The sequence below is a fragment of the Echeneis naucrates genome, chromosome 1 (genome assembly GCF_900963305.1).
Source record: "Echeneis naucrates chromosome 1, fEcheNa1.1, whole genome shotgun sequence".
NCBI classification, from domain to species: Eukaryota; Metazoa; Chordata; class Actinopteri; order Carangiformes; family Echeneidae; genus Echeneis; species Echeneis naucrates.
Window position 1 is genome coordinate 23,744,416 of NC_042511.1, and position 13,627 is coordinate 23,758,042.

General features: G+C 41.3%; 1 protein-coding gene across 1 annotated transcript in view; it reads left to right on the forward strand.

Annotated features, from left to right (window-relative positions):
* Window positions 1-2,788: 2,788 nt before the first annotated feature.
* Window positions 2,789-13,627, forward strand: part of inpp4b (inositol polyphosphate-4-phosphatase type II B) — a 119,009-nt gene continuing 108,170 nt past the window's right edge. Inside the window, exons 1-2 of the mRNA XM_029512084.1 lie at window positions 2,789-2,888; window positions 8,997-9,041. Of these exons, the coding sequence (XP_029367944.1) occupies window positions 2,804-2,888; window positions 8,997-9,041 (130 nt within the window). The 5' untranslated portion in view covers window positions 2,789-2,803. The remainder of the gene's footprint in view (window positions 2,889-8,996; window positions 9,042-13,627) is intronic.

Genomic DNA, 13,627 nt, shown 5'->3' on the forward strand with positions numbered 1-13,627 from the left:
TACTATTCTCCTTCTCTAGTGCATTGTCTATTGATTTTCTCCAGCCTCCTCTATCAGTCAGGCTTTAATAAGACAACACACGTCGTCTTTAAAAGAAATGTATTCGAATGTTAATGGATCACGCCGAAGACCTGTTTGCTTTTCTACAGTGTTGTGTACACACATCCGCACAATCGTGTTTATGTGTGCATGTGCCCTACCACAATTTCATTAAAGCAGCAGAGGACAACATTCATCTTGATAGTTGTGGGAAGTAAAGGGGGTGGAAAACAAGGAGAATGTGGCAATAGAGGGTTGAAGGGATAAGGATGGAAGGAGTAGTAGAAAGTGAAGGTGAAACCTCCTTGTGCAGTGTGGCTTCATCTTCTATCTTATTGCTCCTGCAGGGACCAATTTATATTCATTTGGGGTTTTGGCACCATCCCCCTAGCCAGACCAGTCACCTCACAGTAGCACATGAACTCAACATGGCTCTTTGGCCCATGGGGCTTGTATCTACAGTTTGGCCAGTATCTTTTATTTATTTCTTTATATTGTTGTGTTGTTGCTGCTTTGTTTTTTGTTTAGCTTTTTTCCCAAAAGGCTGGTTGTATTGTTGGAACTGAAATATTTCTGATAATCAAATTACAAAGGAAGAAATACTAAGGGTTGTCCTCAAATTATATTTAGAGATCCTTTAAAAATGACACATTCGGGGTTGTATTGAATTTGTACTCTTATAGGACACACAATCAAGTCTATTGGCTGCGGGTGCAGGTGATAGATGTAGCAGACCTTTGTCGTCACGCTAACTGTCTAAGCTAGTTCCATAAATAAAAAAGGCGTCGGTGGCCAAAAGAAGCATCACTATCAGTATGAAACAGGGGTCTCTCTGGTAAATGTCAGGTGTTTGCTGATCCAACCCAGTCATAGATATTTGATTCCTTTTTTGTTGATCCTCCAAATTTACAATATGTTAAATACGCAATATATAAAACAGCGTATGGGTTGCCAGATCCTACACACAGATTTAAGATGAAGATACTATTAACTTTACAGTTAGTAACAGTTACTCTTCTAATTTAAGTATTTTGTTTCATAATTTCTACTTAGAAAATTAAACTAAAGGTCTTTGTAAAACTGTCTTTTGGTGTAGTAAAGTAAAAAAAAATAAATAAATAAATAAAAAGTTGCTTTTGAATTTGTGTTTTCTCCAAATATCCTCAGTTTATCTGAATAAAGTCATCTGTTTTCCAATGGATCATTCCATCCCAGTCCAGGGCTCGAGCTGAGGGGCGATGGCATCCCCCCTGAAATGAATATGGTGAAAATCATTCCCCTTCTCTTATTTTATCAATGAATGCGGAAATATTATTTAAACTTTTTGTTTTTGTGCATGTCGAGGAAAATACTATGGGCGAGGGGTGCGCACCCAAAATCCGCCATGCCCCCGGATTTATTTATTTTTGTACAACTCAAGTACTGGTTACGTCCATTCAAGATTGTGAGAGACTGTATTTATTTGTTGCTCATCCAGTGTACCACAAAGATCCTGAGACGCTTACAGACGAGAGCCATTCATTACTTTTGCTAATGAAATCTCAGTGTCTGTTTCAGTGTGATTTTTTTTTTTTTTTTTTTTTTTCTCCATAAGACATTTTGTATAGGTATCAATCTCCTTTAGGATTTGAGGGCTTCTGCCTTCTCTGTGTCTTTATTGAGCGTTACCTCAGACCAGAACACTCTCCCTATTCAGCGTGGTATAAATTAACATCGATTCTAGATATGGTCTGACTGTAGCATTATGGCCTTGGTGGCCAAATAACTAACAAAATCCTTCACAGTCTGTGTGGGTGTAGAGACAGCGAGGGCAACAAATAAAGACACAGGGGGAGAGAGGGAGGAAAAGAGCGTTCCACTTCATCACATATAATTGCTGATTAGAACAAAATCTTTTGCTGCCACTTTTTCTCTGTGTTTGCTGGTGCTGAGTTCAGATGAAGATACGATTTGTATAAATAAAACAGCTATTATCCCTGCCGCTTTCTTATTAACCTGTTGATTTTCTAGGTCATACCCAGCTGTCACATGCTCCCACACTAAAAAAAGTTCCTGTGCTGTGAATTTGTCTCGCTCCCTCTCCTAGTACCATTCTTCACACCCACTTTCTAACATATGCAACTTCCAAAATCTGGTGCTGGTGGTGGCTTCCCCGTATGGCGCTCAGCAGACGGATGCTTGTGAATTGTTTGCTGCCAGAAAAGGAAATGGGAAGTGGCGATGGGAGGCTGGAGAAAGCAGAGGGACCTCTGGTGCTATGTCTACATGCAGCAGTGGCTGCGCAGTGAGAAGAGAAGGAGGGAGAGGCAGAGACTGAGCAGAGTGAGCAGAGTTCTGTCTCTGTTGCTGTATCGTGCTGTGCAGTCTGTTCGAGGTGCCTCACTGACAGCCAAAGATTGATGGATAGAGCTGTGCATCGCACATAACATCAATTCTGTCCTGCTTTCTCGTTCATTCTGAGGCTTACTCCCTCATCAGTCCTGCCTTCCCTTCCCTGTCCCTCCCTCCCTCCCTCCCTCCCTTCTCAGCATTGTTCCAGGTCCCTTGTGGTCCTTCTCTTCCGTATTAGTTTCCAAAAGGCATTTTTAATGCTGCCAGAGAGTGCAGTGTGAGGCAGCAAGAACGCGAGGCAAGCGGATTGGTATCTTTGTGACAGCTTTTCTGCTTGGCAGGCTGCGTGCGAGCCGGGGCACTGGATTGGACTGTGGTGTTTCGCGGAGGAGGTGGAGGAGAAAGAGGGAGAAGTGAGGGGAAAAACGTCCAGATGGAGGACGGCACCCAACACCTGGGACACTGCATGGTTGACATGAAGGAGCTGAGCGCTAACCCCGAAGGACTGACTGCTGCTGGTGAGCTGACTGCACTGTGTTGTCTGTCCCCTCTCCCCTTTCTGTGTCCATCCTCATGATGTTTAACTCTGAAACACCTCGGGTGCTCATGATGATACGCTTTCTATAAATGTTTGTCCCAGTGAAGTGTGGTATAAATCCCTTTATTTGTGTTTGCAGTGTTTCTGTTGTCTACAGAGAGGGGATTGTAGAATTTGTACGTTAAAGGGAGAAGGAGAGGGTGGAGGTGCCAGAAAGAGAGCAAGAGAGAGGGGGGCAAACAAATTTAAATACACAACGATCAATGATCAAGTAAAGTAATTCTGTTCAGTTTAACTGTCTCTAACCAACAAACGTTGTTGTTTCTCTAAAATTAAATACAATAAATTGTACTCATCGTGAGCATTGAGTGTATCTAAAAGGAGAGCCAAGACTCACCCAGATGACACTAGAGTCCTAAAGGTTTTCTTTTTTAAATTTTGGAGCAGAATCGTATTGATACCTTTGTAGTCCAAAGAAATTATTTTATACTGCATTTTTACTGGTTCCCAGCTGTGCGTTAGTAGTCCGGAGGCGGTCCAGTATAGCGACTGAAAACATAACTGTTTCTTTAAATCCTGCCAGAAAAGTTGGCCTTACCTACCTTGGGCTAACGTAGAATTTAAGGGTTCAGCAGAGTGCTGTTTGGGAAACCACTGTTGTTGACATGTAACGTCTACAGATTCTAATGGCTGTGTTTGCTGTGAGTGTGCTTTGCTCTTTTGCTGCAGTCATATTCCATATAGCCTGAAAATGTTCCCACTAATGAACACTGATGGAGGCTAACTATATGTCTCAATGCCCGTCACAACAGGAGAATGCTAAAGAGATTAGCCATATCATTGATGCCACAAAGCGTGTTCTCCAACTTTAATACCTTTGCTTACCAAAAGGACACATGCTGCATGAAGCGCCACTAAGCATTTGCATTGGCATGCTAGCTCAACACCATCATCTTCCCCATGGGGATAAGTAAATGGAGCCGTACAAGGAGGAATGAAAGCGCAATTCATGATGCCTTGTCTCCTTGGCCTCAAACCAAAAGATACACACCGAAACAGATTACACACATAAACCGCACACGCACGTGTGCACACACGAACGCAAGGAAGTAAGCAAATATGCACGCACCAGCGCATCCACACACAGAAATCTAAGGATGCATGCTGCACACACAGCTACTCACATCCTTGGAAGGTTACAGTTATGACCTGATTGCGAACCCGAGATATGTACCCCTATAAAATCTAAAAGCTGTGGGAGTATAACAGCAATGGCAAAGACCTCAATCTTTGTCTTTTTTGTTTTCCCTAAGCATCCTCGCAGACAAAGGGGAAGAGCAAAGCACATAATTACCATGTTTGGCACGAAAGACAGGTTGACAACCCTACATTATCAGTCGCAAGGTGAAACGTTTTGTCTAATTCATGTCAAGAGAGAAAAGTGGGACAAAAGCTGGGTGCTGCTCAGGATTTGTTAAGGTGGGACCAAGATGGCATTTTACAAACAAAAAGGGTGACGTGATCTTACTCTAACTATAATTTGCATGCATGCCACTGAAATTTCAATGAAAACTGCAACATGATGGGATTCATTACACAATGCTTGACATTGCGAATCTATTATAAAGGAAAATGTCTCACTCCATGCCTTTGTTAACCTTCCACCCTCCATCTTCCATTGATGCGACAGTCAAGACCTCTTCAGCACACCCAACTGATTCACAACACTTCATTAAATGCTGGCAACAAAACCATCTGTCCCCCCTCAATCTCCCAAGGCAGTAATGTGACAATAACTCACTCTTCCATTCAGCACCACTTGTCCTAATAGGATCCCTGTTTTTGCAAACATCAATCGAATTAGAGGCATGTTTGGCAGGCTGATGACTGAATCTTCAGAAAGGGTGTACAGATCTTGTTCAGGCGATTCCACACTGCAGAAATGAGGCGAGTAAGATGACAAAAAGGGGAAGAAAGAGACTACAGTTACTATCATGCTGATGTGCACGTGTCGTGAGGATGAGCAGAGTTGGTGATGGTATTGGTATCAGTTTTATCCCTGAATATGCAAAAAATATCAAGTCCCATGATGAGTCAGCCATATTAGTGAATGAATAATGTCATCCCAAAAGGCAAACTAAATAATACCTCAGATATGAACTGGATTCGTTTTTAGGCATAGGCTCTTACACATAATATCTATTCATGAAGAGGATGAGTATGTGTGATTAGGAATGTTTGCTATATGAACTGTTTGAGGGCTTATCAGTGTTGGTGGTTGTTGTTTTTTTTTTGCAAATTGCTTAATTTTCTCAGTTGAGCTTGTAGCTTAAAATTGGGACCAGAGAAGCGACAGGCTATATTTTGGAGCTTTTCCTCTACTTCTTCTTTTTTTTTTTTTTTTTTTTCTGGAATCAGGCATAAGCAGCAATCCCATGTGAAATCTCTGCGTGCACTCCCCCACATTTCTTACTTTTGTTCCTCCTTTCAGAGTGTCAGCTATAAGATAGTGAACGGTTATCACACTGTAGAGTGGGTGAGAAATCAGGGCAATGAGAAGGGACGAGGGTTAAATGATCATCTGTGAGATGGACAATTTAAGCCCCTGTACATTAATTAACTTTGTCATTCCAGAGAAATTACCCTGTCTGCACACATCCTAATAAATTACCCTCTCCTCTCCCTTCAGCGCGGCTTTTTCCCCACTGATACCCGCAGACAGGGGGGTGATAGATTGCAGGTACAGTGGGGCTGTGCTGTTATTTCTAGAGCCAGATGAAACTGCAGTATAGCAGGCGGGCACACCTCATTTGCTTTGGGCCCCTCTGGGACTTACATCTGCATGTGCCGCCTTTTTGCTTGCTGCCTCCTTGCTGAGCCTATTATCATATTCATAATGCCAGCGGATATCGATTATAAATACCACACCTGGGCCACTTTTCTCCACATACTTAGCCACACGCTGAAGCTGAAATGGGGAGCTTCATGTGTTAATGGATATATGATTTCAGATGGACAGTGGTTGACCACTAATTATTGCAATAAAGCTTTTGTAGCCTTTTTGGCTTTTTCAGATTGGACAGGCTGAGGAGGGACAGAAAATTGGGGAATGACATGTGGCACACATGTCCACTGGCCACAATAAAACCAAAGTTGCCAACAAGAACCTTGTAGCCTCCCGTTTATGGAGCATGCGCTCTACCCACCCACTATGGCACTCGCACCAAAGGGTTAATGACAGGCATTAGTCAATGCTCAAAGACAGGAATGATGTCACAATGTACATAGCAGGAGCTGTGTCCCGAGGTTTTGTTTGCGTAATTAGCCCATTACTTTTATAACTGAATTCTGGCTCACAGGCCTTGAATACCGGTAAAATGTCGTCAGTGTTTGCTCTCAAAATCGTTATATAACTGGTTACCTGTCTTATAATCAAAGTCTTTGGCATGATCCCTCCACAAATACTTGGCACTCTAACTGCAAGCTGTGCTCAAAAATTCAGACATTTCTTAACTTTAATCTTCCTGTGCTATAAAACTTGTCTGAAAACTGTCTCATGATCTGTATCCCTGGCTCATATCGGACCTTTACCTAGCTTTACCTCTTATCTTCATTCAATTATTCCTGCAATGACAGACATTTTCCACTGCTTCCTCCCACTTTAGATAAGTTGGTATGTTGCACAGATGGAGTGCTCCAAAGTAACCGGACTGTTCAAGTGACACTCTCTCATGATAATGTGGCACCAGAGACGAGACCCAACAGCTGGTACTGTCTCAGCCCACCTAGCTAAAGGGTGCTCTTTAGCACCACACAACATGTTATTCGTGCTTATTAAAGCAGCACTCATAAGGAAGCCCTAATGGTGACAACAAGAGGATACATGGCCCCTGAGGAATGGGGTGATGATGAGAGTAATGTGAAAACCAGAAAGTTTATTTACATGCATAATTGCCCCAGTTTGCTTAACCGGGCGTGTGTGTGTGTGTGTGTGTGTGTGTGTGTGTGACCCACATTCTTCAGCCATTTGTTCACCTGATTTATTAGACGTTTACTGTACTTGTATGTAGCACATATTGCAGTAAGTTTGCATAAGCCTTTTTATTCAATGGAGCTCATCCTCACCAATGCAGCTGACGGAGCCCACTTTTTCTCAAACTTGAAAAGACACCTCTGTATTGAGATTTTATAAACTTCAAAATTCTCTTTAAATCACCCGCGGAAAAGGCTTTTTTTTTTTTTTGGGGGGGGGGGGGGGGGGGGGGGGGGCTGCAAAAGGCAAGTGAAAGACAGCTAATGATTTCCATAACAACATTATCAATGTATCATCAATTAATAACAATCTCTGACCTTTTTACTTAAACCTGAATTTGAAAAAACATTTTAAATAATGGATTCATAAGAATAAACTATAAACTAAAAGACTGCATTTAAAAGGTTAAATCATGAACATAATTGTTGACTTGCCTCTGATCTCGTACACTTTTATATTTCCATAGTCCCAGGGTACACAGTAATTCTGTGACATAAAGAAACACCTTTTGTACTTTCACTGACAGTCAAAGGAAAGTGAAAACCAATGAAACGCTGCTAAAGGTTGTTCATTACAGTTAAGTTGACTAATAGGTTTTTGTTCTTTTTTACACCCACAGGGTTCCTCAATACTATCTTGGCAGATGTTTCTACAGAGGGTCAGTGGGAGACATTGAAGTTAAAAGGGCCTGTGGTTTCTACGTAGGATGGCAGAACATGTCGACATTTTAATGTCTGGGCAAAGTGACGGGCTCTGTAAGCTTTGCAAACTAACCAGAGTAGTTACAAAGAAACTAACTTGATCTTACAAATCATTTGCCCTAATATGCTAAGAAAGTGTGGAAACTGGCATAATTATTGGGTACAAGTGAATTATAAATACGCACACACACACATAGTATGGCAAAAAAGTCATTGCCAAGAAAGGCTTTGTTACAAAGCATTGAGTTGTACTTTTATTGACCAAATGCTTATTTCCCACAATAATTTACAAACAAATTCTTTAAAAATCCTACAATGTGATTTCCAGGATTTTTTTGCTCATTTTGTATCATTTTGTACCTGTGATGAATATTACAGACCTCTCTCATCTTTCTAAGTACGAGAACTTGGCCAACCAGTGGCTGATTAAATACTTTTTGGCCCCACTGTATATATGTGTATATATATATTGGTGTTACATCAGTAAGCATCCAGTATCCATGGCCCATTAGTGAAGTTGATGAGCTGAGCCTTAGAGGGGCTAATTGTGTCTAAGCACCCCAGCAAGAGGAAAATGGTTTAGGGCCCAACAAATCGCACCATCATTCAGGTGTTTCATCTGTTTACTGTTGGAATGATTGTGTGCTGGACAGACAAGGAGATGAATGAGAAAGAGTGTTGTTGACAGATGATACTAACAATCAGCCGTCTACTCATCATTATGGTGTAAGTCCTCAAGGGCAATGGATTCCCAGAAGCTCTTGTTCACCAAGACTGCACTCACATGGGTTGCAGTGTGTTTGCATAATGTAACATGAACAGTTACAATAATCGCTGCGGCTTTTTTGGGAACCTGCCATGTTCCTAGCTTGTTAAAATTCTCAAGACATAGAACAATTGCATGCTAGCATCATGCCACACTGGCATGATTTCCTGATTAAGATTGTTTCAGTTGCCACAGAATGGATCTTGATCTCTTCAGGATTGGCTTTTCCTCTTACTTTTATTTTAGATTCAGTGTGCACTCTGCGGTTGCCCCTTTTTTCAAATTTCAGTTTAGGGTTGAAGTGATTGGCTGATGAATCAAATGGTTAATAATACTGAATTACAAATTTGAATAAACATTTTTCATTTAAGGAAGCAAAAATATGCAACACATAAAAATGTCTCTGCGTTTCATGCCAATCTATTTCACACTTCAAACAAACATTAGTAATTCCGGGCTCTGGAAAATTGTGCTGGGGTAAATTGTGGTAAATCTGACATATTTTCTAATGCTTTTCTCTCCCTTGTGTTTCTCCCCCTCTGTCTGCTTTTATCTCGACCCCCTTCTATTTTTCTTTCTGTCTCTCAGGTCTTAGTCTAACACCCAAGCTGCCTCAGGTGGAGTTCAGCCTTGGTAAGTCCAGTGTTTACTCTGTGATTCAAGAGTAAGTTTACCTTATTGGGACACACTGAAGTACTGCAAGTTATCCCATGATTCACTGACATCTTTGCAGGCACATCAGATAGAAGGCATGTGGACTTGTTTGTATGTTTGCACAGTTTGCCAAATATCAAATCTCCTTTTCCTTGACCCAGATACACAATAAAAGTTTATGGCTTTACATAAATTCAGACTTGTCAAACCGACACCATCAAACAGTCATATGCTGCCAGTTGAACTAATACAGAAGCCAGTCAGAATTAGAAAAATATCTTATTTGCAATTCCGACCCATACACACACCCTGAGTAAGGTTAGCGGGGACAATGACTAGAAAAAAAGGAATAGAGAGAGAGAGAAAAAAAGCATTAGACAGAATGTTTTGAGGGTCCTTTTGAATTGAACTTCAGTCGAGACGGCTTCATTCATTTTTTATCCAGCTAAGATGTTGGGATTCTATTTCTAGACAATTCATAGTGGCTCAGGTCAAGTTTCCCAAAGCTGAAATAATATTCTTGTGGTCTTTGACAGCCAGGACTGACAGCACCAAAAACTGGTTTCTTTGCTCCCTTGTATCTGTCTTTTGAGGCAACTGTAACAAAGGCTTGCCACGGTTCCTTTCACAGTAAATTTGAGATTGACTATATATGTGAAAATATTTAGAAATGTTTAGAAAGCCATAAATCTTAATGTATGGGGGGAAAAAGATGATCATGCTAAAAACATTATCCTCCATAATGTCATCTGACCAACAAAATTGAGTGAGGTGAAACCACAACTCGTGATTCCCAACACTCCCCAATGGTGAAAATTACAGTCAGTCAAAAAGGTTCCGCTGTGATCCAAGAGGGGTCTTAAATGACACACACACACAAATATGTGTATGTGTATGCATATGTGTGTGCGTGTATTAGATAAAGGCATAGTAGAAGAAATTAAATAAAACTTTTTGCTTGCTCTCACTCACTCATCTTCATCCGTATCGCAGAAGCCAATCACAGCACACACTGGGCGAGGGGCGGGGTACACCCTGGACGGGTCGCCAGTCCATCGCAGGGTCGACACTCAAGGACATACAGAGACTAACAACCACTCACACTCGCATTCACACCTACGGTCAATTTAGAATCGCCAGTTAATTGTGTCTTTGGTGGGAGGAAACCAGAGTACCCAGAGGAAACCCACGCAGACACGGGGAGAAACAGAAACGACCCAGAACCCACAACCTTCAGCGCTAACCACTACACTGCCGTGCTGCCCTGCATGCTTGCTTTAGTTTCTAAATGTTCGATGTTTCCAGCCAAAGTTTGCACTTGGCTGAAAACCCTATATGAATGTAAATTCCCTGTTATTTTAGAAAGTGCAGCTGACAGCTGGTGTAGAGAAATATCATGTACCTTCTTAATTGCACTGCGTAAATGTGTGCTCATGTGTGCTCAATGTACTATACAGCTATTCATCTTTTCTCAGACCTGTCAAACCCACAATGGTTGTGTTCAAGTTATGTGTTCTGTTTCTTTTTACAAAATATGTGCATGTTTTTCAGACATTTATAAGCTTGATTAGAGACAAGAAAAATGTTCAATTACCTTTAAGTTGGAGGGAGCATTTTCAAATGGTTAAACGTGATATATATATTGTACTACTTTCCAAGATGAATGCAAATGATATTAAACTTATATATAAAAGTAAAGAATAGCTCATTCTACAGCCAGCAACATGATCTCAGCCAGTTAGTTGGCTGAAGCTGCTAACAAGCCTGTTAGCTCCTGGACGCGACAGTGGACCTCGAGCAAAGCCAGGCAATCTCACACAGGAGCAGATAGTTTAAATATAATTCAAAAATGGACAGGGAAAAGTAGGAACCACGCATGAATTCTCTTTCTCATAACACACAGGAATGAACCCTGAAGCCCACACATTCTCCTCAGTGGCAAATGTAAGTTAAAATACAGTTATTATACAATCCAGTTTTAAATGTTAACAGATGCGTTTTGATGTTGCTTACAAAAGAGGTGACAGAGCAAATCTTATATCATCTTTACAGCTATTCTAGCAACAAGTGCACAAACACTGAAGTTGGCGTTACTTGACTTTCAATGGTGGAACACAGGGGAGGTCCGAGGGGCTGCCTCTAATGCAAGGCCATGCAAGGTTTTATAGATAAGCAAGAAGACCTTAAAGTAGATTCGAGTGTATACGGGAAGACAGTGCAGGGATTTGTTGAGGTGTAATTCACTTCCTCTTTTAGTTTCTGTCAAAACTCTGGGTTGGCAATTTTGTGAAGTAATTGCAGCTGCCCCTCATTCCACTGAGGTGAAAAACAAATGCTGAGTGTAATAAGTATTTGTAGATCTTCAGTCATCTGCCTGTGTTCCTTTGCGTGTTTTGTGGTGGTTTGTGTATAGAAGGGGTGCCCAACCTTTAAAATTCATGTTGCAGCTAATTAGCATTTAATTATATCACTGTAGACAAACATGGTGTTTAGTGGATTAAGGGTGCCCTCAGATGGTGACGATTAAGGGGCACTTTTTTTTTTTTTTTTAAATAAACATATACATTTCAGTGTAGTCAGTGTGAGAAGTATGACGCCTGGTCAATATTTGCTGTGGACCTACAGTAAACTTTTCTTTCGAGGGGAAAAAGCATGTTTGTTTGTTTTTGTTTTTTTTTTTTTTTTTTTAGAAAAAAGGGCTGTCTCGGCTTGGGCTTAAAATTTTGTACAGAAGCCTTTAGGTGTACAGTTTGAGTGAGGAGACCATTTAAGAGAAATAGGAGGTCCTAGCAACACCTGGAAATAGATATGGCAGCATTTTGTCCTTTCTCCAAACATAAGTGATCCAAGGACAGTAGAAGTTGTCAAGGAGAGAAAAATAACACGCTCTAGATTTGGAAGGTTGCAGATAAATTTGTTGTGAATGGCAGGTTTACAAATGTTTTGAATTACACATAATTTCTTTCTAACTCAAGCCTCCATTCACATATGCAACGGCACATCACAGGCTTTATTTTGAATTCTTTCACTGATTTGATATAAAATGCTTGTAAATAGCTTCCAGAGTGATGAGCAGCACTGTGAAGAGGTTAAGATGTGTTTTTCTCAGAATGACATTTCCCCCATTTTTTCCCCTGACCCAATGCTAAAACAGGTGTGCAAAATGGTGGCACCGTGCAAGTAACGTTGTCAAATTAAGTGAAGCGTTGAAATAATTATCACGATGAATAAGTGTCTCGTGGGGACGAGCATATACTTGTATCCTGTGGCAACTCCCAGGGCCACCCTCTTGATTAAATGGAATTTAGATTCATTGTGGAGGTCACAGAGGCCCGCTGCATTAAAACTAATTTCCAGCAAATTTATTATGAAAGAGCTCAGCATATTCCAATCACACAAAATAAAGACAGCATAGTAATTGAAGCCTCCAAGAAACCGCATTATTACTCCAATTGCTAAATTGTTATGGTAATTTAAGAATCGGCCTTTGTGTACTTTGATAGTTGAGGCCCTTCTATTTTTCACAGACATTTGGATTTTCTCTCCATCCTCATACCAATGTTCAGTCCTCCATAACTTCCGCCTGAGTCACACATCTCGCTTGAATTATTTGCCTCTTTCTTTACTTGAGACAGCAGAGGCCATCAGTAACCAATTCACTATGCCACTGAATGTGAGCTATGTCTTTTAGCCATTCTTCTATTCACCATTCCTGCAGACCAAAAGCTGTATCTCCCACCACTGTGCCAGCAAACACACATGTTAAATGCCCCTCTGGCTTTGTAAAGTTTTCTAGCCTGAATCAAACAGGCCTGGGTAGCACGGCCACTCAAATAGCCTTCCCTTGGCAGTGCAGATGTTGAATGGTTAGCATGCTGAGTTATTGCTCCGCCCCAGGGACTTATGCTGCATGTCATTCCCCTCTGTCGCCTTGCTTCCTGCAGGCCTCTTTGTTTAACGTTGTTGGGATAAAGACATGAAAGCCCCAAAATACACATTTGAAAAAGTCCTCACTTGACCTTGCTAATGATGAGATCTGTTGGTCAATCTTGTTACTTCCATTCTTATCCCATCTACCAAAAGGAAAGGTTTTCAAGCAGGTCTCAAAATTTTTGGAATTGAATGAACAATTTTATCCAAATCCTTCCGGCTCCAAGAGCGGCCACTCCTCTAAAACGGCTGTTGTCTGTGAAAGAAGTGTAGCTCCAGCTGTTGCCTTGTCCTTCACTCTTATCTCAGAGAACCCATCAACAGCCTGTGACACAGTGAACTGCAGCATTGTTCAGTTTGTGCCCTGTGACATGGCCATCATGGGCATGGCAAACCCTTGGTTTGAATCCTACCTGACTGGGCGTTTTTTCAGGGAGTCATGGTGACAAAATGTCACTTTTCACAGGCATGCCACAAGGCTTATTGCTGGGGCCTTTCTGTTTGCAATCCACGCTGCCTCCGGGGATACAGTTATCAGCTTGCATTGCTTTTCACAGGACAGATAATACCCAGGAATATAGCTGTCATCTATCCTGCTTAGCACAATAACACTGAAGATTCCTGTCTTATCTTAC